Source organism: Pipistrellus hanaki (genome assembly GCF_964339955.1).
Source record: "Pipistrellus hanaki genome assembly, chromosome: 4".
In the NCBI taxonomy this organism is placed as follows: Eukaryota; Metazoa; Chordata; class Mammalia; order Chiroptera; family Vespertilionidae; genus Pipistrellus; species Pipistrellus hanaki.
This window is the reverse complement of record NC_140506.1, coordinates 89,982,263-90,008,091: the sequence shown is the minus strand read 5'-3', so window position 1 is coordinate 90,008,091 and position 25,829 is coordinate 89,982,263. Positions and strand designations below refer to the sequence as shown.

At 43.2% G+C, this 25,829-nt stretch overlaps 1 protein-coding gene across 1 annotated transcript; it reads right to left on the bottom strand.

Moving 5' to 3' along the window:
- Positions 1–406: 406 nt before the first annotated feature.
- Positions 407–14,830, bottom strand: MEFV (MEFV innate immunity regulator, pyrin). Its single transcript, XM_084882286.1, has 10 exons — positions 13,564–14,830; positions 9,159–9,947; positions 7,979–8,358; positions 7,454–7,549; positions 6,483–6,713; positions 6,045–6,067; positions 3,527–3,642; positions 3,318–3,350; positions 2,960–2,992; positions 407–2,833 (listed from the first exon to the last, which is right to left on the bottom strand). Exons 1-10 carry the CDS (start codon positions 13,838–13,840, stop codon positions 2,280–2,282), a joined length of 2,532 nt encoding a protein of 843 aa, XP_084738412.1. The 5' UTR covers positions 13,841–14,830; the 3' UTR covers positions 407–2,279.
- Between the last annotated feature and the right edge of the window lie 10,999 nt (positions 14,831–25,829).

The following is a 25,829-nucleotide window of genomic DNA, read 5'->3' as shown; positions in this document are numbered from 1 at the left end:
AGAGAGGCTCTGGTGCAGACCAAGGACTACTGCCACTAGTCCTGGAGCCATTTAGCCAGGGGTAGAGGTCATGTCCAGGCTAACTGCTGCCTGTTTGGAGTTTGTGGACTTTTTAGAGATTTGGTGGAAGTCCACAGCATGGGCCGAGACTGGCAGCTTGTGAGGAACAGCCACTGAAAGGGGTTTGTGTTGGTGCATGAGCTAAATAGGGTGAGTTTCAGGGAATCAACAGTGTGGGGTGAGTTTGATGGCAACTCAGATTTGGTAGCCTGTATCTGCTGGCTGTGTATGTGCAGGGAGGGCTCAACGAAGGAAGAATGGTACTTGCAGCAGTTTAGTCCCAGAGAGAGCTGCTCCTCCAGCCGTCCTAAAGCCAGACAAGTCAGTTTCATCCATTCTCTCCCTGCAATTTGTTGAGTGCTATCCTTGAACTGTAATCAGAGTGAGTGAGTATGTCAGCAAGTGTGTACACAGGCCCTTGAAGAGGAATACCTGGGACAACAGCAGCCCTCCATGTCACCCAGACAGAATCTCCACTGGTTTTCACAGCCAGATGTATGGAGAATCCTTTTCCTGGCACTGGTGCTATGGTCTGTGCCCAGTGTAGGCCTGGGACTCCTGGCTCCACAGGGAGGACCTCCACGGCTGAAATGTCCCTCCCAACTCTTTATCACCACACGTGGGTGTGGGACCAGCCTGTTTCATGTCTTCGCCCCTTCTACCAGTCTTGGTGAGGCTTCTTATTTATATCCTCAGTTGTACGAGTTTTGTTCAGCGATTCTTCAGATGGTTCTCAAGGGTGGTTGTGTAATTTAGTTGTAATTTGATGTGGTTGTGGGAGAAGGCAAGCATGTAAGAATAGGAAGCCCTATGTACTTTAAAAGGGTGAATTGTATGGTTTGTGAATTATATAACAATAAAAAAAGACCAGACACAGGAAAAATTTCATCTTACAGATACAAATGTTTAGTATCTAAAATATTTATAAAGAAATGCTACAAATAAAAAAAAGTTAAGTATCTAGACTCAAAAAAGTAGGGGGAAAAATAGAAATTCACCTGGAAAAATTCAGTGCCTCAATAAATACTAATGAAATAAAACACAGGTATAACCCCATTACATCTCTGTTAAATCAGAAAAAAAAAATCAAACATTGCTTTGGGCAGAAACATTTTTAAATCTTTCTGAAGGATTGTCTGGCTACTATAGCAAGTGTTATCAAATAGTTTATATTTTAGAACCATTTTAGGAATAACAGGAGAAGAATTAAGTATATGGGAAGGGGGGGGGATGTATACAAAGCTGTTTGTGAAAATGTTATTACTAAGGGATAATTGGAAGTAACAAATGACCAACCATAGGGAACAGCTAACCAAGTAGGGCATGTGAACTGTGTCAGCATATAGATTATTCACATAGTACAAAGCTCCATAAAGACAGCAAAGCATGTGTTTTGTGGTCTGGTCATAACCATGGAGACCTGGAGTACAATCTAGGCTCCAGTGTGAAGATGTGGAAAGAGGAGGTGGGTAGGAAGAAATTGGAGTTTAATCTTGATTTGACCCTTTCCCCCCTTCCCCGCCTTACATCCCTTCTCTTTATATGTCTTTAAATGGGGGATGATAAAGGGATCTCTGTGAACTAATACATCTAATATTCCCCCAGATTCTCAGACAGAGATTAGAACAGAAACTTTGACACTTAGGATATATGTCAAATGTTTTTCACCACAGTAGCTCCATCTCTTTCATGGTGTTTAGTGGGGAAATGGTATCTCACAGCAATCAATCAAGTGACAGCAAATGGAATTGTCAACTTTCCTAATCGATTTATTTATCAGGCACAGCCAATACTCTTAAAAACCATAGTTCATGGATCCAGGCACAAAAAAAATTATAGCAAGGCACTTTGCTTATTTTCCTCCCCTAGAATTCCCAAATCCTCAGGATGGGGGAGAATAAAATAAGGGGACATATCCTTTCCATGGGTACTGAGGGAACATGATGGTGGAATCTCTGTCTCAGGAACATCTCAGGATATTAATCCATACAAGGGTTTATTAAGCCAGGCACTTTCTATTCTGAAGAAAACATGGCATGGCATCAGCATGTGTTCTCTTCGCCGTTGGTTTACCATTGTTTGAGTCACAAGGACTATTCTCTGATTTATCATATTCCCAAAGCACCCAGAACTCAATATATATTCAATAATAACTGGTGAGAGTATAAATTCAAGGTGTAAGGCTGAGAGTTGGAAGAGAGATGCAAAGTGTAGAGTTTTCAGTGAGGCCCCTGGTCACCGACTGGACAGATGGTGAGAGGATCCATGTTCTTCCCTCCATCATGTGTCCCAGGGCTGAAGATAGCTTGAAGGGGCCCAGAGGAAGAGAAGCTGGTGAATGTGTAGATGTGCGATTTGGCTGTCACATTGTAAAAGGTAATGTCTCCGGCCTTGTAATCCAGGAAGATGCCCACACGCCTGGGGGGCTCCCTCATCCGCAGGCGGGTCGGGGGAAAGGTGGATGCCTGGTACTCATTCCGCTTCATCATCATCACCACCCAGTAGCCATTCTCCGGCGACAGGGTCATGTTCCCCTTTCTGCTTGTGGATGCCTCACAGATGCCCAGGACCCACCCTGTCTTGTCTCCCACTTCCACTTCCCAGTAATGACGGCCAGAGAGGAAGCTCGGAGAGCCAAGAGCAAAAATGCAGCTATCAAATCTCTCTGGACTGTCAGGCATACGGATCCACTTGTTTCCAAGTCTAGCACTCTTCAGGTCATCAGAGATGATGAGGTTGGGGTGGGCAGTCTCTGCATCCAGAGTCACATTAACTGCAGAAAGAATTAGAATTCCTAGCTGGGAGTCAGTGGGCAACATCCCCTCAGGTTCACCCCACCTCCAGGAAACACGGACAGGGATCCATCAGGGAACCCCACTCGCCTTGATCTGGCACTTACCAGCATGTGCCTGAGCATCAATCAGTTCTGGAACTATAGAGAAAAGAGAGATGAGAGGGGAAATCCTGATCATTCCCCATTCAGAGGGCTAAATCTACCTGGATCCCCACAAGGAAAGACAAGAACCCACATGCTCAGGACCTGATTCCTCTGCTTGGATATAACCCCATTCCTCCCAGGCACCAGGGCCCCTCTGGTCTGATTAGTTGGCCCAGATAAAGGAGTTTCACACAGAAACTCCTTTCTCTTGCCTTTGTCACAGGTATTTTTCTCACTCTCTTCTAAATGCCCAGAAATCAACAGTACAAGGGACTATCACAATAACTCCTGCTCAGCACAAAACCACCACAGTACTTACCACTGAAGGTTTCCATTTCTGAACGCAGAGTTCCTAAAGGAGAAAGAGAAGTAGAGTTAATTTCCCCCGCTAGGGACAGGTCAGGAGGAGGCTGAAGGCAGAGTCAGAAGACTATGAGAGATGCAGAAGGGATGCCCGGGGACTCTGGCCTACATGGATCTCTGGGAGGAAGTGAGCGGGCACCTTCTATTTCCCCCAAGCCCACCTACCTGAGAAATTTTTCATGCTCTTCTCCACAAACTCTGATTTCTGGTAGAGCAGGTGGATCTTCTCTTTCACCTCTAGAGGGGTAGTCCATGGCTCAGGGACAGTCACTGTCTTGGCTCTAGAGATAAAGATATTGTCCAGAGAGGGCTGGAATAAGGAGTGGCCCAGGCTCCCATAAAATGGAGGGAGGTGCAGCCTCCACAGGGCACACCTGGGCTTTGCATAAAAGTCCTCCCTGGACTTCAAGTTCTAAACATTGGTCCTCAACTTTGACCATGAATTTGCATCACCTGGGGAGCTTTTATTTTTTAAAATCTATTTTTATGTATTTCAGAGAGGAAGGGAAAGGGAGAGAGAGATAGAAACATCAGTGATAAGAGAGAATCATTGATCAGCTGCCCACAACCTGGGCATATGTCCTGACCAGGAATCAAATCAAACCTCCTGGTTCATAGGTCGGCTCTCAACCAGAACCAAGCCAGCTGGGCTCACCTGGGGAGTTTTTAAGAACACTGATATTAAAACCACAATGAGCCGAAGCCGGTTTGGCTCAGTGGTAGAGCATCGGTCTGCGGACTGAAAGGTCCCAGGTTCGATTCCGGTCAAGGGCATGTACATTGGTTGCGGGCACATCCCCGATAGGGGGTGTGCAAGAGGCATCTGGTCGATGTTTCTCTCTCATCAACGTTTCTGGCTCTCTATCTCTCTCTCTTCCTCTCTGTAAAAAATCAATAAAATATATTTAAAAAAAAAACCACAATGAGTTTTAATAATGGCCTTAAAAATCTTCCGATATTGAAATGCTCAGCTCAAAATTATCTATATCAAATTAATTATACTTCCTCAGTAATTTTCTTTTTATTGAAATAAAATGATAATAGATGAGGAAAAAACACAATGAGATACTACTTCACACCCGTTAGTATGGCTGTTGTTAAGAAAAAATAGCCCTGGCCAGGTAGTTCAGTTGGTTAAAGTGTCATCTCAATTTACTAAGGTTGTGGGTTTGATCCTTAGTACAAAAATCAACCAAGGAGCCGAAACTGGTTTGGCTCAGTGGTAGAGCGTCGGTCTGCGGACTGGAAGGTCCCAGGTTCCATTCCGGTCAGGGGCATGTATGTTGGTTGGGGGCACATCCCCGGTAGGGGGTATGCAAGAGGCAACTGATCGATGTTTCTCTCTCATCGATGTTTCTAGCTCTCTATCTCTCTCCCTTCCTCTCTGTGAAAAATCAATAAAATATATATTTAAAAAAAAAATCAACCAAGGTATACATAAATAAGTGGAACAACAAATCAATGTGCCTCTCTAAAATTTATAAAAATATATATATATAGATAGAAAAAGAACAAGCTTTAGTAAGGATGTAGAGAAAGTTGAACCCTTGTACATTGCTGGTGGGAATGTAAAATTGTGCAGACACTGTGGGAAATGTTATGGTGGTTCCTCAAGAAAACTAAACATAGAATTACTACATGATAGAAAAATTCCATATCTGGGATATACCCAAAAGAATTGAAAGCAGACACTCAGATAGATCTATATCAATATTCATAGCAGCATTACACACAATAGCCAAAAGGTAGAAGCAGTCTAAGTGTCCATTGATGGAAGAATGGATAAACAAAATATGGTATATACATACAATGAAATATTTTTCAGCCTTAAAAAGAATGAAATTCTGACGCCTGCTATAGCATGAAGACATTATGCTAAAGGAAATAAGCCAAATACAAAAGTCAAGTATTTTTTTGATTCCATTTACATTAAGTAGAGTATTCACAAAAATAGAAAGTAGAGTGTTGAATGCCAGTGTCTGGGGTTGAGGGGAATGAGTTGTTTAATGATATGGAATTTCCATTTGGGAAGATGAAAATGTTCTGGAGATGGATGGTGGTAATGGTTACATAATAATGTGAATGTATTTAATGCCACTGCACATACATTTAAAATTATTAAAATGGTAAATTTCATGTTATGTATATTTTACCACCACCACCACCACAAAAAAAAAAAAAAAAAAAAGACTTCAAACATTGATTCCTGAGTTACACTCCTGAAGCTTCAGTCTTAATTCACCAGCCATGGCCTGGATATCAGGATTTTTAAAGCTCAGGGGGTGTAACTTCCAGCCTCCTCCCTTCCATTTGGTCCCCTGCCTGCATTCGCAGCTCCACTCCAGAAAAGTGCTTCCCGCCTGAGGCTACAAGCACTTTGCAGGAACAGTTTTCTTGAGGTGAATTGCATGGGACACAATCTATTAGGGAAGTTTCTCAGGAGGCCACCACCAGCAAGGCAGGCTGTATTCATTATTTCCGGTCCCCAACCCCATTTTCTTCCTCCTGATCACACTCCTGCTTTTGCTACACAAATCCAGAAAGGCCTTAGGTAGCAGCAGGAGATGGGAGGAGCCCAGGAAGGAGTCCCAGTCCCAGGCCTGGGAGCATCTCCCTTCCAGGACTGCCTTCCCAGATGCTTCCTGCAGGACACCCAAGGGATCACCAGGGGAGCTCTCGGTACCTGTGCAGGGTTGCTCCGATGTCCTAGGAGACAAAAGAGGAAAGCTCTCTGTTACCAATCTCCTAGGGGCTGCACTAACTACTGGCCTCTCTTCCTGAGTTCCATACATCAGCAAACCTGGGGCACCTCTCCCAATTTTAATTCTAATTCCCCAAGGTGGCAGCCCAGCTGTGGCCTGCAACAGAACTGCACCCAAGTCCTGCTGATCTCTTCTGGGAGATGCCGGGAGATCCCCTCATTCTGGGCCATTCTGGGCTCCTAAGAGCTTACAAAAGGGATCTGGGCACAAGAGGCATTGTGGGTCACCAAGACCAGGTCCCACCCTTGGGCCTAACGACCTCACCCCCAGCCTGGGGCAGAGCTGATGTCTGTGTTAGGAATCCATGTCATCATACTGGGCACAACGGGCAGGGCAAGGCCAGGTCCAGCCACACTCACCTGCATAAGCTCCCATTCTGGCTGGCACTGCTTGGTCTCCAGCTCCTCGATCAGCTCGTTGAGAAGGGCGATGTCCCTGGACACTTGGGTGTCATATGTCTCCTTGACCTGGACGATGGTCTGCGCCAGCTTCTCCAGCCAGGCCACGAAGAGCCGCTCTTGCTGCTCCAGGAACCGGCACAGCTGCTCTATCTGGTGCCTGACTCTCTGCTTCTGGATCTCAGTTTGTTTCTGGAAACGGGACAGAAAGGTAAAGGGGTCTGTGCAATAAGGTGGGTGTGAGCCCTGGCCAGTTTGGCTCAGTCGATAGAGCATCAGCCTGCATACTCAGGGGTCCCAGGTTCGATTCCGGTCAAGGGCATGTACCTTGGTTGCAGGCACATCCCCAGTAGGGGGTGTGCAGGAGGCACTTTTCGATGTTTCTCTTTCATCAATGTTTCTAACTCTCTATCCCTCTTCCTTCCTCTCTGTAAAAAATCAATAAAATATATTTTTAAAAATAAGGTGGATGTGTGCGCCCAGGGAATCCCCAGAAGTCAACCTTCTAGAGATGGATGTAGGCAGACTTTCTCAGAGGCCTGCATTCCAGAGGAGGCGGCAATAGAAGTATTCAAAGTTGAAAAATTTCTCCTCCCTTTTCCTCAGTCCCATCCCGCAGCCACAGTCACTGACATTAGTTTTCTAAACCATTTTGTGGTGAGGATGAGCAAGCAGTCTTCAGAGATGCCCTCCCTCCCAGCTCTGTAGGGATGAGCTCATCCTTGGACACCCGGAATTACAAACCCCCGTCCCCGTCTCTCCCTCCCTCCCCCCAATCCCCGCAGCCAAGAGCAGATAATTCTAAATATTCTAAATATATGATCAGCTCTGCTTCCCTGCGAACCAGAATAGAACCCTGTTTACTCTCTGTGCCTCCCTCCCACAGGGGTGAACCTGAGTAAGGACCGGCCACAGAACACCGTTTGCCTCACCAGGTAGTTTGCAGTGTTCTTCTCCCCTTCAGATCTCTGCTCTTCTCCGGAGCTTCTCAATGCCTTCAGATGCTCCAGCTGCTTCTGAATTTGCTCCTGGACAAAGAGCATTTGTTGAAGCTTAAACTTGGCTCCAGCTATGTTTAGTTGGTGCCAACTCTAGAGGGGAAATCTGCTTTAGGGAATAAAGCTGAGGGTGCTGCAGCCAAAAGCAAAGGGAGGGATGCCCAGGAAAGAGAAAGAAGGAATCCATGACACTAGGGGAAGAGAGCCAAGAGGAAGAGAACTCCCAAAGACCTCCTGTGAGCACCTGCATTCAGCCACACCTGAAGCGAGGCCCTTGGACCTCTCCGCTACATGCGCTGGTAAATGTTTTCTTTGCTGCCCTGGTTTATATTGTGTTTTTGCCATTTACAGCTCAAGAGTGGCAGCTAATGCACCAACCTCCTAGTGTCATTGGGAAAAGGAAGCCAGCCCCCACATGACCAAGTGCTCAGCGGAGAAGGCCCAGGCAGGAAGCCCTACCTTGTATTCCAGGGCAGCTTCCTCCATGGGGCGTACGCGGTGGCCCCGGTGCTCCTGACTAAGGCTGCAGATGAGGCAGATGGGCTCCCTGTGGTCCTCGCAGAAGAGCAGCTGGACCTGCTTCCTGTGGCGCATACATTGCGGCAGGAGCGTGGGGCTCACGCTGGCCATCGGTGGGTCCTCTTGCTGCTCGATGCCTCCAGAGCTCTTCCCTGGGAGCGAGACCTGACACCTGAGGCAGTTGGGCAAGCAACCATCTGAGGCCTTGGGATCCTTAGAAGCAGCGGAGCAGCTGTGGGAACCATGCACAAGAGTGCTACCAACCAGATCTCCTTTCTGGGCCCGGCCGAGGGGACACACAGCTTCATCCTGCGGCCTCCCTGGGAACACAGCAGTGAAAAATCCCCTGAGTGGTAACCCCGGGATGTTATGAAGGGGTGATGCAAAGGCACAGCAGAGAAAGAGCCCACGCCTGGGACTCGTGAGTTCTCCATTGAACTGTGGCCACTTCCTAGCTTGTCCCCCTTGATTGCTCTCCAATAGGCAGCAGACAAGTCCCTGGAACTGAATTAAGTGCTAGATCTCAATGACAGTCCTGAGACCTGGAATTCTTGGGGACTTATCCTAAAGAAAGGCCTTTTGCCGAGACCGGTTTTACTCAGTGGATAGAGCATCAGCCTGCGGACTGAAAGGTCCCAGGTTCGATTTGGGTCAAGGGCATGTACCTTGGTTGCCGGCACATCCCTAGTAGGGAGTGTTCCAAGAGGCAGCTGATCGATGATTCTTTCATTGATGTTTCTAATTCTCTATCCTTCTCTCTTCCTCTCTGTGAAAAATCAATAGAATATATTTAAAAAAAAAAAAGAAAAAAGAAAGGCCTTTTGCTGTAAATCCTATGCCTTCCTCTCACACATCCACTGATCAACCTAGGGTCCATAAAGCCCTTGGAATTCTAAAGCACTTCAGAGTGTGTAAAAACTAACAAATTTGATACAGTTTGTGAAGATGTGCATATATAGATTTTTTTCAGGATTTACAGTTTCCAAACGATTCTCAAAGGGTTGGGGACCTTAGGAGGCAACCAGGGGTCCAGTTACCACAGTGGGGGATAAAGGGAGGTGTGTGGAGGTTACCATTCCTGCGGATCCCAGGTCTTCTGGACTCGGGGGTTCTTTCTTACCTGAAGACGGAGGGACTTCTGGATTTCGAAGCTCAGTGCCTACTGCCTCCCCCAGATTCTTAGGTGTCTCTGGACCCTCAATTCTATTTTTCTCTGAATGTGCTGTGTATTCTGGATGCTCCCTGGTCGTTTCCTTTCCATTCAACAGTACATTGGAAAGTGTATTCCTCAATGTTCCCTTACTCATGATCACAGAATGTTCTGGATTTTTGGATCCTTTCTCCAGAGCCATAGTAGCCCCTACATCCAGGGTGGGGGCAGCTGCTGAGTCCAGATTCTCACTTCTCACTTTCTCTTGAGGCAGATGAGTTTCTAGATTGGAGTGAGCCCTCTCTCTGGAAGGAATGGTAAGTTCAAGGCTTCTGGGCCGATTCTTTTTTGAAGGTGCACCTGCTTCAGATGCTTTGCATTCTTTCCTTCCCAGGGACCCAGCATATGACCCACTGCAGAGTCCCTGGAGCCTGCCTGCAGAGCTGGCATTCCTGCGTAGCCTGACAGTGGAATCACTGCCCTTCTCCCCTTGCAGCTTGCTGGGGAGTGGACTTTTCTTGGGAGGCAGAGTCGTACCCCTGGCCCCTGGCTTGCCCTGCACATCCAGGCCCTCTAAGCCCTTCAGATCTCTCCGTCTGCCCGGAGGCTTCTTCTGGGGCTGGCTGGCTACTCCATCGCCACTTTGCGGCTGTCTGTCACCTTCCAGGCCATCTGGTATCTTCAGGCTCTTGGGCTTATTCTCCCCAGAGGAACAAGGCATTGCTGGACAGTCAGTGCCACTTTCTTGTCTCAGGTATTCTGAAAAGACAAGGAGATGCAACTCATGAAAATGTCAGGTGTTTAGGGCCCAGGATGAGGGTTGGGGGGAAGAAGAGAGAATCCCCTCAAAAATTAGAGAAGTTCAGAACATCAATAGCAGTAAATTACCATGAAATAAGAACATACTATTTGCTACATATTTTTCAAACAGTGCTTTCGAACTTTTTAGGCAGGAGAATTTGTTTCCAATATAAGAATCTCCAAAACAGAACTCTCCATACATAAATAAAATCCTAGTTTATTTGTATAAATTTGTCTGTGATTATAAAATCAATCAGTAAAGAATTCCCTTATAAGATCAATAAAAAAAAAGATCAATCAATAAAGATTAACAAGTGGAAATTAGACTTTTGATGATGAGCACACTCTAGTACAGTGTTTTTCAACCTTTTTTGGGCAAAGGCACACTTGTTTCATGAAAAAAATCACGAGGCACACCACCATTAGAAAATGTTAAAAAATTTAACTCTGTGCCTATATTGACTATATATAAAGTAATTCTCTTGAATAGGAATCAAATAAACACAAAGAAAGTATTTTATAATTACTTTATTATGAAATATTAAGTAAACAAAATAGTGAAAAATTATAAAATTCTTGTCTTGTCTGCACCTACGGCACACCAGGCAACATCTCGCGGCACACTAGTGTGCCGCGGAACAGCAGTTGAAAAACGCTGCTCTAGTATATAGTTATCAAATTATGTATAAGAGAAATTTATATTATCAACCAATGTTACTTTAATAAAAAACAAACAAAACTCTCCAGGAAAACAAAACTCAATTATAACAGTAGGCAAGAGAAAGAATAGAAGTAATCAGAATGGCAAAATAGTGGTAATCATTGAAGGGTGATGGGTACAAAGAGACTTCATCTTAGTATCCTCTTCTCCTGTGAGTTTGAAAATTCATATTTAGAGGTTTTATTTTTTATTATTTTTTAAATATATATTTTATTGATTTTGAACAGAGAGGAAGGGAGAGAGATAGTTAGAAACATCGATGAGAGAGAGAGTCATCGATCAGCTGCCTCTTGCACACCCCCCACCGGGGATATGCCCGCAACCAAGGCACATGCCCTTGACCGGAATCGAACCCCGGTCCTTCAGTCTCCAAGCCAACGCTCTATCCATTGAGCCAAACCAGCCTCGGCGATATTTAGAGGTTTTAAAGAAAACCTTCCATACAGAAGGGAACAGCAGGACGTGTACCTGTAGATATTGACATCAGATAGAGCAGAAAAAGAAAATCTCTCCTGAAGATTTGTAAACACTACTCTCTTTTATGCTTCAGCCCGAATTCACATTCATGCCCAAAAGACCTCAAGAGAGTAATTTCATTTGAAGGGGATCAGAGCTGGCATTGCCCCCAGACAGTCAGGGTGGGAATTTCCACACTGCTGCATGATGTATTAGAAAGTTAAGAGAATAAATCCTGAGTTCCCATTTTACCAGATGAGAAGATGGGTGTTAACTTTTGTGGTAAACATTTCACAATATATGTAAATGAAACATTATGCTGTATGCCTTAAACTTATATGTAATATATGTTGATTATTTCTCAATAGAACCAGAGAACAATCATTAAAGTGTATGGCACAAAATTTTTAAGTCAGGTTATGAAGGACAGTTAAAACTTTAGGAAGTAATTTATTTCTGTTTTTTCTTTGGTTTCATGAGGTGAAAAAATCACAAATCGCACAGATTAAATGTAAATGGTAATTTTAAAAAACAACATACAGCTTGCCTGGAAATTTCAGGATACTGTTTAATAAAACAAATGTCAGGAAAGGCTTAATTCCAAGATTTACATAAAAAGGAGTTAAGTACAGCATGAACTATCACACTGGTGGCTTTCAGTATTTTAAAATTTGTTACTGATACATTTTAATATGAATTTGTCTTTTTAGTTACAAATTTAATGAAATTTGAATCAAGTATTTGCTAATATCCTAAGAATCCCTGAAATATCACCCTCAGTTATAATTTGAAAACCACTACTCTAATAATGAAATGAGATACCCTGTAATTAGCATCTTAATATTTGGTTTGAGGAAGCTCTTCAGAAATTACTTCAAAGTTGTTTAAGACACTTTGCTGTTGGCTTTGTAGGAAAACATAAGTTATCAAAACTGACTTAGAACTGGTGAGAAATCTTGAAGATGCTGATAACCAGATTTTAGAACATGAAAAAGTAATTTAAAAATTTCATGCATCAAATAATTCTGGATTCAGATTACAGTTGATTTAGTTGTGTCACTCTTTCAAAGAGCAGATAATTAAAAAAAAAATTATTTATTTTTTACAGAGAGGGAGGGAGAGGGATAGAGTTAGAAACATCAATGAGAGAGAAACATTGATTCAGCTGCCTCCTGCACACTCCCTACTGGGGATGTGCCCGCAACCAAGGTACATGCCCTTGACTGGTATCAAACCTGGGATCCTTCAGTCCACAAGCTGATGCTCTATCCACTGAGCCAAACCAGTCAGGGCAATTTTTGTTATTTAAACTGTTATACCACATAGAAACACATGAAAATAACGTCTAATGTATTCTTAAAGTGTAGAAATAGAAAAATTCAAACATCAAAGAATATATTTTTAAATGATCATGTGTTAGCCACTTTCCAAAATCTTTAAAAAGTCTTTAATAGCAGAAATCAAATAGGCCACATTAGCTCATCACTTTGTATCAACTTTGGAAAGTACAGCAAAAGATAGAAGAAGCAGGAGAAGGAAGGAAAAGAGGAAAGAAAAGATGAAAGGAAGAGGAGAAAGAGGGAGAAAAAGGGAGGGAGGAAGGTAGGGAAGGAAGAGAGGAAGGAAAAGAAGAAAAAGGAGAAAGTCCTCTTGAACAAATTTAAAATGCCTTTGTAAAACGTATTGATGAAGAACTCAATTTCAGGAGGAAAAGGGTAGGTAGAGGTGAAAGAAGATATAGGGGGGATAATTGGTGACGGAATTTGTTTGTTTGTTTGTTTGCTTGCTTGTTTTAAAAAAGAAAAACTCACGCCTTGGCCAGGTAGCTCAGTTGGTTAGAGTGTCATTCCCATATGTCAAGGTTATGAGCTCAGTCCCCATTCAGGGCACATGCAAGAAACAACCAATGAATGCATGAATAACTAAGACAACAAGTCTATATTTCTCTCTCTCTCAAAATCAATCAATACAAAATTATTAAAAAATCAAAACTGAAATTATGTGGGTAACAATAAAAAGATTTGTTGTTAATATGATTCATTAGCAAGCCACTTTTGCTCGCCCAGAGACTTATCATGTAATTACAGATCTCATGAGGAATCCTCTGGGAACAGTCACCTAGCTCCTGCCTCTCCTGATCCTTCCCTGAGTCGGAATCTCGGCTGCCTACTCCCACCACTGCTCTTTTAAAGCCACTGGGAACCTTAGCTTTATGAATCCAGCTACAAAGACCAGAGCAGGGAAAGACTTGCTTGGCCAAAGTCACTAACATCTTGTTAGACCGGGACTCCTAGTCCCCAAGTCAGAGTGCACTGGTCCAAACACATGCTCATTCTTGCACCTTCCACCCCACCTCATGAACAGCCAGCAGAGGAGGGGACATGGGGGTCTGCTTACCCAAGTCCACAGCCCTGTGGAGCTCCTCTGCCAGGAGGTGCTGGTTCATGGCCCTCAGGACCTGCAGGGTCAGCTGCACAGCACACTTCTCCCCATAGTAGCTGAGCAGAAGAGAGGCCAGCTTCACCGGCCTGGCTGAGGGGAGCAGGCCTCGGGGTATCCGTTGTTGCTCCTTCTCTAGGCTGGTGTTTTGCAGCTTGAACTTGAATTTCTCAAAGTCATAGGGCACCAGCTCCTCCAGGGAGTACAAAATATAGTCACTAGGGGTCTTGGCCATGGTGTTGACCAGGAGAGGCCAGAGCCAGAGCCAGCTGTCTGGCTTCTGGGAGGAGAAAAGGCCCTCTGTCACTTACCAGGAGGTAAGTGAGAAGAGGCAGCTTGTGAAATAACGGAAAAGGAACAGGAAATGCTTTGCGGTGGGAATTGAGGCTAGGAGAGTCACTGCTGGCTTTGTGTCCCCTTTGTCGCAGATTCAGAGGCTTTTCCAGCTGGGAGGGCTCAATGCCTTGCCACACATGTGGTCCTCCAGTGCCCCAGCTCTCACCTCCAAGGATGGGTTGTAGAGAGCTGGGTAAATCTGTGAGACGGGGTCTGGGATTGGATTCCAGCCTCTTAATCCTTCAGCAGGCACTCAGATGCTTCCCTCTCTCTTACTTCCAAGATTCAGGGCTGGGGTGTGGGAACCAGAGTCCCTGGTCCCATGCTGGAGAGGACCATGATGAGGGTCAACCCCTCTGGCCACTGTTCCCCAGACTCTTGGGGTTTTATTGACCGTCCAAAGCAATGGTGAGAATAGGGAGCAGCAAATACAGCCCTGCAAGGTTTGTGGTTCCCTGCCTATATACTGACCTCCTTTGCACACTAGCACATGGAGAACCACTGCGTTGTTTTCAATGGATGCTGGGTAATTCGTGGAATAGATTCACCAGTTTGCTAAGCCGGTACATGGTAGTCATTTAGGTTGCCTGGCTGAACAAATAGGTGTGTTTGTGACCTCCCTAAGACCAAGGCTTCAATGAGTTCTGGTTTGTATTTTACAGAGCATTCAGTGCTTTTGGTTTAACAGCTGATTCCATTCTCTGGATCCTGCTGAGAAAATAACCCCCAACCCAACATTTTTCCTAAAAAATGGATTACCCAAATGTACATTTCCAGTGTAGATGTCAGAGTGTGAAATTCCCAGGCTGGGCCAGAAGGGTGTTGACGGGTGTTTCTAGGACCAGTTCAAGAAACGCAACTGCCTCCTACCGCTGACGCAAAACTGATGAAACTGTGCAATGACCGCAGTGCCCTTGGGTCTCTGACCTTGTCCTGTCGGGCCAGGAAACTCCTCTAAGTGGAGACTGAAGCACCTAGGACAACTGATAGGAAGCGGGGTTTTCCAGTCGGCAGCAGGCTCTTTTGCAATTGCAGTGACACCTTCTGCAATGGCAATTCTGAGGAAAGGACTTCTTGAAAAGGATGTTTTGACGCCACGGAGGCTCACAGAGCCTCCATTTATTTCGGGTTCCAGTGAGTTTTTAAAATGAAGAAATGTGAAAATAGGAAGCTCTTGGGATGCATTTTAAACCTTTTCCTTGAGTAAATACTATCCATAATAAATTTACTGTGCTTTGCCAAATCCTTCTGTCATGCTCTTGAATCCTTTCTTGTTCTGGGACAAGAATCTGGTTTGGGTTGAGGCCTCCTTTGGCCTTCCTGTGTGCCACCAGGGATCACCATAAGACTAGTTTCTTTTTCTTTAAAAAAAGATTTTTTAAAATTGATCTCAGAGAGAAAGGGAGAGGGAGATAGAAACATCAATGATGAGAATCATTGACCGGCCGCCTCATGTATGCCCCACACAGGGGATCAAGCCCACAACCCGGACATGTTTTTTGATGGGGAATCAAACATAACCTCCTGGTTCATAGGTCGATGTTCAACCACTGAGCCAACGTGGTTGGGCAAGACTACTTTCCAATATCAGGTAAACATAATTAGATTGTATTCACATTCGTGACAGTCTGGGGGCCACCTTTTTACTTAAATCCTTGTCATCCATCTGGAGCATTCTCCTGCCTGCCACACTTGCCAGTTAGAAACTATAACAACTTAAATGACTATCACCATGTACCAGCTTAGTAAATTGTGGTGAATCTATTCCATGAACTGCACAGCATCCATTGAAAACAATGCAGTGATATTAGTGTGCAAAGGTGGTCAATATATAGTAAAAGAGCAGGTTTACAGTACAATGTGACAGTATAATCCCATGTATATAAATAATAGAAAAACATTCTAAAAGAAATAACATGGCAACTTCTAGAGAGTAGAATTGGGGTAAGGGTTGTGCTTTTCCCTCTTATGCTCTCTATATTTTTTTTCAATTAGTATATATTTAAACATTTTATGGCACATGAAACATAATCTGTGAATACATTTTCAGTGTAAAATAAGGCAAAACAGAAAATACAGCAAGAATGTTAGAGTACTTTAAGGCTTTCATGTTTTACTCACTATTATTATAACAAAAACTTAAGTAAAACTTAATTGCCTGGCTGGTGTTGCTCAGTGGTTGAGCATCAACCTACGAACCAGGGGGTCAGGGTTTGGTTCCCGGCCAGGGAACATGCTTGGATTGTGAGCTCTTATGCTATTGCTCAAATTAATGTCTAGATCAGTGGTTCTCAACTTTGGTTGCACATTAGAAATATCTGAGGATCGTCGAAACCGGTTTGGCTCAGTGGATAGAGGGTCGGCCTGTGGACTGAGGGGGTCCCAGGTTCAATTAAGTCAAAGGTATGTTCCTTGGTTGCGGGCACATTCCCAATGTGGGGTGTGCAGAAGGCAGCTGATCATGTTTCTCTCTCATCGATGTTTCTAACTCTCCATCCCTCTCCCTTCCTCTCTGTGGAAAATCAATAAAATATATTAAGAAAAAGAAAAAAAGAAATATCTGAGGATCTTTGGAAAATCCTGATGCCAAGACCAAATATATCAGAATCTCTAGCCCAGCCTGCATGGCTCAGTGGTTGAGCATTGACCTATGAACCAGGAGGTCAGGGTTCGATTCCAGGCCAGGGCACATGCCCAGGTTGTGGGCTTGATCCCCAGTAGGGGCATTCGGGAGGCAGCCAATCAATAATTCTCTCTCATCATTGATGTTTCTATCTATCCCTCTCTGAAATCAATTTTTAAAAATATGTTGTTGTTGTTTGAAGAATCTCTAGGGGGTGAAACCTACATGCTATTATTTTGTGTTCCCTCAAAATTCCTATGTTGAAACACTAATGCCTCATGTGATGGTATCAGGAGGTGGAGCCTTTGGGAATTGGCTTGCCACAAAGGTAGAGCCCTCGTGAATGGTATTAATCTTCTTATAAGAGACCCCATAGAGCTCCCTACCCCTTCCGCTATGTGAGGGAGAACACAGAGACTGGCAGTATGCATTCTGTAAGAAAGCACTCACCTAACCATACTGGCACTCTCATCTTGGAATTTCAATAACCAATACCGTGAAAAACAAACACCTGCTGTTAATAAGGTACCCAGACTGTGATATGTTGTTATAGCAGCCCTAATAGACTAAGACAGTGTTTCCCAACCTTCTCTCATGATGAGAATCACCTGGTGGAGTTGTTAAAACACAGATTCCTGAATCCCAACTAAGAAGTGCTAAACTAGAATTTTTGAGAACATATAGGTAAAATTGCATACCTAACTTAGTGCTCTGTATATAAAATCTGTCTTAGAGCACTAGTTAAGTATACAATTTTACCTATATGTTCCCAAAAATTCTAGTTTAGCACTTCTTAGTTGGGATTCAGGAATCTGTGTTTTAACAACTCCACCAGGTGATTCTCATCATGAGAGAAGGTTGGGAAACAATGGACTAAGACACCAGTCATCAGAACTGTTTGTTTTTTTGTTAATCCTTACCTGAGAATATATATTTTTTTTTATTGACTTGGGAAGGAGGGGAAGAGAGGGAGGGAGTGAGGGAAGGAGAGAGGGAAAGACAGAAAGAGAGAGAAATATTGATGTGAAAGAGACACACCATTGGTTGCCTCCTGAATGTGCCCTTATTGGGCCAGGAATTGAACTTGCAACGCTTTGGTGCATGGGCTGATGCTTTGACCACTGAGCAACATCAGCCAGGGCTAAGCATCAAAACTTTTTAAAGCATCAAAGGTGATTCCAATATGCACAGAGCTGAGAATCAATGGTTCGGGGGTGGGGAATGATCTGGCTCTTGGGCTGTATAAGTTCCTCGAAATCATTTGGTCTGGCCCTGCCAATTAATGTTTGTCCAAATATATCAGGCTGCTTTTTAAGTTGATAATTTTGTATGCTCCTTGAATGATATTATAAAGATAAAAAATTTCCTCGCCCCTGGAGATTGTGAGTAAACTGCTCTAGCACTAGTTCTCACTTTAGGGAGAAAAATCTCAACATCTCAGTTGTTAAAAGGCTCAGATTTGGGGGCTGGTTAAACTGACTGTAAGTGTTAAGGAGAGGCCAAGAGGTGCGCTCTCCTTCCCGCCCCCCCCCCCCAATTGCTCATCTTTATAGGGGGAACTTGAAGAGAGAGAAAGCAGAGTCAGGCCAGGAGGCTGAAGATTAAGCGTTAGTTGATTCTGAGATTATTCAGCCCAGAGCACTAGGTTAGAAATAAAGATCAATAATTATCTTGATCTTTAGGATGGTTTTTCAGGAATGTGAAGGTGACTGCAAGTGCAGGAGGGAAAGCAGAGTCTCTCAACCCCCACCGTATTGTGAGCTCCTTGGGAGCTGATTCAGTCTATTCCCTCATTTCTTCGATTTCAGTCTACACAACATCCTCATCACACTGTGAAAGAATTCATGGAGATTCTGGAAGGTCACAATTGCAAAAATTGTAATATGACCCCTTTGCTTTCAAGAAGACAAACTATGGCATCTTAGGAGGACTATCTTAGCTAGGGATGAGTTCTTTCCTAGGTCCTTTAGCCTCCTATTTTTACTGCATTAAGTAGCTAAGCAGCCATTAATAACTGCTTTACAAAACATGTAGAATAGTGGTTGTTTTTAAAAACTTTTAACAGATAAGAGGAAGTCAAAACAAAACAAAACCCCAGGAGACAAAAATGGGAAGCAACTCAAACTTTTCTCACTTCCCCTTCACTTAAGCATGAAGGATGCTTCCAAACATACAAGAGTACTTGAGAAGCCAAGGCTATTTTAGATTTGTTGTTTTATAAATAGAGCCCTTGTTTCCTAGAGCTTTTTACAATATTTAAACAAGTCTACCAGAAAAATCTAAATAGACTTTCAGAGCCGAAATAAAATGAACTTCATTTCTAATCAATACAGTTAAAAATTTTTAATAAATTTTCTTGACCAGATTAATCAGTTGATCAACTCTTGGCTCAAAGATGAAGTAAGTTAAAAACAGCAATGAGCTGAAACAGGTTTGGCTCAGTGAATAGAGCGTCAGCCTGCAGACTGAAAGGTCCTGGGTTCGATTCCGGTCAGGGGCATGTACCTTGGTTGCGGGCACATTCCCAGTAGGGGGTGTGCAAGAGGCAGCTGATCGATGACTCTCTCTCATCGATGTTTCTAACTCTCTATACCTCTCTCTTCCTCTCTGTAAAAAAATCAATAAAAATATATTTAAAACAAAAACAAAACAAAACAAAAAAACAGCAATGACAGCCCTAGCCAGTTTGAATTGGTGGATAGAGCATTGGCCTGCGGACTGAAGGGTCCCAGGTTCAATTCTAGTCAAGGGCATGTGCCTTGGTTGTAGGCATATCCCCAGTAGGAGGTGTGCAGGAGGCAGCTGATCGATGTTTCTCTCTCATCGATGTTTCTAACTCTCTATCCCTCTCCCCTCCTCTCTGTAAAAAAAAAAAATCAATAAATAAAAACACACCACAGCAATGACAAATGAAATTGAAATCACCAATAAGGATAGTATTCCATATAAAAATTATGGGAAGTAACCAAAGCTGTACTTAGAGGAAAGTTATAAATTTTTTAATCATTAAACAACAAAGACTAGAAATAAAATACAATTATATCTATTGAGAGTTTATTTTGTAAAGAGCCTGCATTTAAATATATTTCACCTGCCAAAACCAATTTGGCTCAGTGGATAGAGCATTGGCTTGCAGACTGAAAGGTCCCAGGTTTGATTCTGGTTAAGGGCATGTACTTTGGTTGTGGGCACATCCCCAGTTAGGGGGTGTGCAAGAAGCAGCTGATCGATGTTTCTCTCTCATTGATGTTTCTAACTCTATCCCTCTCTCTTCCTCTCTGTAAAAAATCAATAAAATATATATATTTTAAAATAAAATAAAATAAATATATTTCACTTGATCTTTATAATATAAGGGCAGCACTGTTTTTTTGCCCCTTTCAAAATACTCGGAATAGTATACCGAGTCTATCTATTGCAATGTTCTATGTTCCTAGTTGCCAAGAGCTATTTTATATTTCTTGACTCAATGCTATGAGCACTTATTAATGTGTAATATGTACAGGGCACTTGGTGGGATGAAGATATGAATAATAGATGTTCTCGACCCTGTAATACTCCAGTTGTGTGTGATGATGTAGCATAAGGGCAGAGGAAAACACAGGTCATAGTATGATTGCAACTGACCTGCCTAGCTAAGGTGAACTGTGTTAAGTGCTGAAAACGAGGCCCAAACAAAGCACTGGTGACCCAGAAGAAAGTTATTCTGCCTTGGGGTGGAAGGGGAAGGAATCACATGCAGTGCTTATTGCCAGTTCAGGGCCTGCATCATGGAGGTTTTTTTGTTGCTATTTTGTTTTGCTTTGGTTTCTCTTCTCAGCATAGTTTCTCAGAGATGGAACTGCTCGATCAAAGAGGAGCAACGTTTTGAGATTCTTCAAACACACTGTCAAATTGATTTCCATAAAATGTAGTAAATTCCTAGGATCTCTCCCCTGTGTGGAGGCATTGGTGCCTATCAAGGTCTGAGAAGGAAGCTTTTCCCACAGTCAGGGCACTTACAAGTTTTCTCTTCTAAATTAATCCTCTGGTGTTCAATAAGTTTAACATTGATGCGCTCCTCTAGGTTGAAGTTCTCCAGGCTCTCTCTGTAGAGTGGTTATGATGATCTAGAAGCTTTGCTAAATCTGGGGATTTCCACATTGATTTTGTAAACATTTTTTGTTGTTATTGTTAATCCTCACTTGAGGATATTTTTCCATTGATTTTGAGAGAGAGTAGAAGGGAAGGGGAGAGACACAGAGAGAGAAACATTGGTGTGAGAGAGACACATCAATTGGTTGCCTCCCGCATGCACCCTGACCAGGGCCAGGGATCAAGCCTACAACCGAGGTATGTGCCCTCGATCAGAATCAAACCAGGGCCTTTCAGTCCGAGGGCTGATACTCTATCCACTGAGCCAAACTTGCTAGGGCTTATAAACATTTTTAGTAAAACAAACCATAGACAGCATTCTCCTCTAAATGAACAAAGAATGGATGCAGAGTTTCCATTTTTTTCTGCTGTGACTTGAGAAAAGAAATAGAAATTGAGCAGAAACCGGTTTGGCTCAGTGGATAGAGCATTGGCCTGCGGACTGAAAGGTCCCAGGTTCGATTCTGGTCAAGGGCATGTACCTTGGTTGTGGGCACGTCCCCTGTAGGGGGGTGTGCAAGAGGCAGCTGATCGATATTTCTCTCTCATCAATGTTTCTAACTCTCTATCCCTCTTCCTCCCTGTAAAAAATCAATAAAATATATATATATTTTTAAAAAAATAGAAATTGAACATGTTATCCTGTTCCAAGGGGAAAGAGTTGTATTAAACCAATAATGGGATCATAGAAACTTATGTAGATCCCAAAGCTTTTATTCCAATTAAGGCTGATTTTTTCTTTTCTTTCTTCCCTCATATCTAATGAACACTCACTTATTTTAAAGTCAAGTAATTGTTTCATTTACTGGAAATCCTGCAATTCCTTTAGCCATGTGATATCTCTATGCTTCACTGGGAAGCTCAGGCCAGGATGTGGTACTGGAAATTGAGGTCATAAGAAAGACTGAAAGGGTAATATTTGGATCACCATCAGTTTTGCCTGAACTCAAGCTGATTTCTGGGGCAGACAGCCTTTATATCTATCTCCTTTTTAGGATTATTTTACCTGGAGCCTCTTTCCAGGCAGTTTTTCAATATTAAAACAAAACCAAAAGGAGGGGGAAACTCCGTTTGTGCTTAATTTAAGGCTATTGTGCTTTCATAGAAGAGAAATGAATTAATTCTATGTTAAAGTAATGCACTAAATTAGTCTTACATTATGTTTCTTTTTTCAAAAAATTTTATTTAAAAAAAATTTTTCAAGCCAAAATCGGTTTGGCTCAGTGGATAGAGCATCAGCCTGCGGACTGAAGGGTCCCAGGTTCAATTCCGGTCAAGGGCATGTACCTTGGTTGCGGGCACATTCCCAGTAGGGGGTGTGCAAGAGGCAGCTGATAGGTGATTCTTTCACATTGATGTTTCTAACACTCTAGCCCTCTCTCTTCCTCTCTGTAAAAAATCAATAATATATTAAAAACAATTTTTTAAATTGATTTCAGAGAGGAAGGGAGAGGGAGAGATAGAAACATCAATAATGAGAGAGAATCATTGACCAGCTGCCTTCTGCACACCCCACACAAGGGATTGAACCTGCAACCCAGACATGTGCCCTGACCAGGAACTGAAACGTGACTTCCTGGTTCATAGGTCAATGCTCAACCACTGAGCCACGCTGGCCGGACAATGTTTTTAATATTTTGACAATAGAATTATCTAAGTTAGGTTACTGGATTCCAAAGGAAGATAAAGGTAAAAGAGAGTTTTGGAATTATGTTCTGGATAATTTCAATTAAGGGATTTTCAAATAAAAATTGATATCTGGCCCTAGTTGGTTTGGCCCAGTAGAGCGTAGGCCTGCAGACTGAAGGGCCCCGGTTTTGATTTTGGTGAAGGGCACATGCCTGAATTGTGGGCTCAATCCCCAGTTGAGGTCATGCAGGAGGCAGCCAATCAATGCTTCTCTCTCACTGATGTTTCTATCTCTCTCACCCTCTCCCTTCCTCTCTGAAATCAATAAAATTTTTAAAACTAAAATTATTTTTTAAAGTTTTTAAAAATTGATATCTGAACTGGGTTATATGCTTCTTTTAGCTGGAGTCTTGGAATGAGTCTTGGAATCAATGAAAACAACTACCTAACAGTGTTTCTAGCAATCTAAAGACAATTAGTAAAATTTTCTCCAGCTCAGTTTTGCTCCATGTCCTATCATTCCTTCCCTCACTGAGACCAGTTATGGTTTACACCCTTTTCATGTGTCCCGTTCTCCTCCCTCCGCTAATCAGACCAAGCTTAGTGGACTGCAATAACACGTGGGTTGGTAAATAGTGATTTAAGATTCAAACAGAGAAAAATGTTTCAATATCAACATTAACAAACAATATTAATGCAAGTTAGTTTGGTTGATGTTAATGTGAAGACAAACTTAAATTCCAAAACATTTTATTAAAATATAGGAAGTGATGCAAAATGCCTTATTTGATATTTTCATGAAGAAAAGGCAATCATTTCAGATTAATAAAATAAAATGCATTTCATATGAAATGCCAATTATAGTCACTGTTTTGTTTATGATTGGATTTCAAAGCTAAGAGTTGAATCAAAGAGTAATATGGTGCACTTAAAAATAAATGCTAAGCCGTAGATCACAGGAAAGCTGTAGTCTAGTAAACTGGGGAGAAACCAAAATTGGGGGGAGAAGCAAATAGCTAAGGCTTAGGGTGGCAGAAGCCTGGAGGTCAGACTATCCTAAGGTGAGCAGCATTTCAGAAAGATAGGAACTGCTCCTTGGTCTGTTCCCCTGTCAAAGAGAACAGACTTGAAAGTCTTAATACTAGGTTTCATCAAATGTCAATTTGAAAACCAGGCACAGACAACTGCCCACCTGAGTATAAGGGAATATATAAGACCTGGGTAGACTAAAAGCAGCTCTAGAGACAGACTCTAGCGCTTATGAGAACTAAGACCAGGATTGGTAGGGGTTCTTTATCTGAAATTCAAATTGTTTTTATTTATAATAGTCAAGGAGCCACCTACAGCTGAGGACAAGAAAGTAGAATCAAGACAGAGTAGTGAGGGAGGCATACTTACCTCCCTTAACTTTTCACCAAAGCCCTAAAGGAGCGGCTTGTAATCTTTTTGGTGGTTTTAAGAACTTAATGTCATAGATCCATATCCTAGAAAATATGCATACACCTGCAATTTTGTATACAATATAAAAAGGTTTACAGAAATTCTAAATCTATCTACTCTACCTTCTAGAACTTCTAATATGGTAGCCACAAGGTAGCACTTAGCAACACTAGCTGCAATTTAAATACTCAAAAGATAATATCTCATCAAGTTCTATTGGACAGTGCTGCTCTAGAATTTCATGAACCTGAGGTTAAGAACTTCTGTCCTAAATGAACCCCTATAGATATGCTGGCCTATAACCCCACTCCCAAATACCAGCTCTTTTCTGTCTGAACACAGATGGGCCTCAAAGAGATGGCCGATGGATATTAAAAGTAATTCTGAGTAACTCTGAAAGCCCATCTAACTTTAAGTACCCATTAATAACCTGAAGTCAAAAGGAACTTACACAGCAAATGATTCACCTTTAATTCCTATGTGTAGTTTTGCAAACATTCCCATACACATTCTACAATAATCATCCAAGTGGCATATATATTGATTTCAGAGAGGAAGGAAGAGGGAGAGATAGATAGAAACATCAATGATGAGAATCATTGATCGGCTGCCTCCTGCCCATCAAGCCCGCAACCCCGGCATGTGCCCTTGACCAGAATCAAACCTGGCACCTTCAATATGCAGGCAGACGCTCTATCCACTGAGCCAAACAGGGTAGGGCACAGCTAATTTTTTTTTTAACTTTTATTGTAACTAAGTGCTAGGTGCCATTCTAAGCATCCTATATGTTAGCTTACTTAATCTTCATCCAATGTTATACAGTGGGTATAGAATTATCCAAAACTGACAAGGGGACTGAGGTTTGGGACTTAACAAGATTTAATAACTTGTTTGAGATACCAGAGTAAATGCCAGAGAACTGATCATAAGGTTAGAATCGACAGTCACTCTGAAACTTGAGAATGGTCTTATAGGACTCTGAGGTCACATGGTTTTTTTAAATGGACCTATACCTGCAAGCGCACTGAGGCCCCTGGATCTGCATTTGCCACAACAGTTTGTGGACCTGACTTTTTCCCCGGAGTGGAATAAGAAAATAAAATATACTCCGTAACTTTTCTCTGCATCCTCATATCCTTTACCATCATGTCGCTGTAACTTCACCAACAGATTAGCTGTGTGATCCTGGGCAAGTGACTTACTGACCGTTATTTGGAACATGCACATAATAGTGTATACTTCCTACAGTTTTGTGTGTTGTGAGTCTCCCGCAGCATGTAAGCAGGCACTAATAAACGGCACTGGTTGTCACGATTCGATCTCCGGAGCCCACGGGTCGGACCGTTGCTGGAGGGAATGGAGAAGCGGGGCGACCCTTGAACATAGCTGGGCCACCCTCCCCTCACTGGCGCAAAGCACCCAACTGCTCGGCCAGAAAAACAACCCTACGGGTTAGCTTCCATTCACCTCTCACCACGAAAGTTCACGGCGGAGCTAGGGGGAGACAGGATCCCGCCTCTGCAGGGCTGGAGAGTGAAGGACACGTTCAGACAAGTTTAAACTCCGTTTTAAAACAGGAAGCCGGTGGCGCAGGGCCGGTCCCTAGCGGCCTTCCAGGCCATCCAGCCCCCCAAAACTGGACGCGGGGTCGGTGCGGTCACCTGCAGCACCGCTGACCGCACCTCCCGGCAGGCCCTGCGGGGACGCCGACCTAGGCGGGGCAAGCTCGCTTCCGGGCTTCCCCGAGGTGCCGCCAAGCTGGCTCGGTGACACCCGCTCGGGAGCCTCCGGGTCGATGGCTCCCCCTCCTGCAACCCTAAACTATTGGAGCGGGTGGGGACCGTCTTTAATCCGTGGTGACTAGGAAATGCCTCTCACACTTGGCTAATGGGTGAAGAATTTCTGGGGAGGGAGGGAGGATGTTAACAATTCAGATTTCCGAGCCACCCTGACACTCTGACGCACTGAATCTCGCGTGTATCTTAGTAAGCTTCCCGCGGTATTCTGACCCAGGTGGCCCGCCAGTCACTCCCGTTTTAGGGCCATTTTTTTACAAATCTGT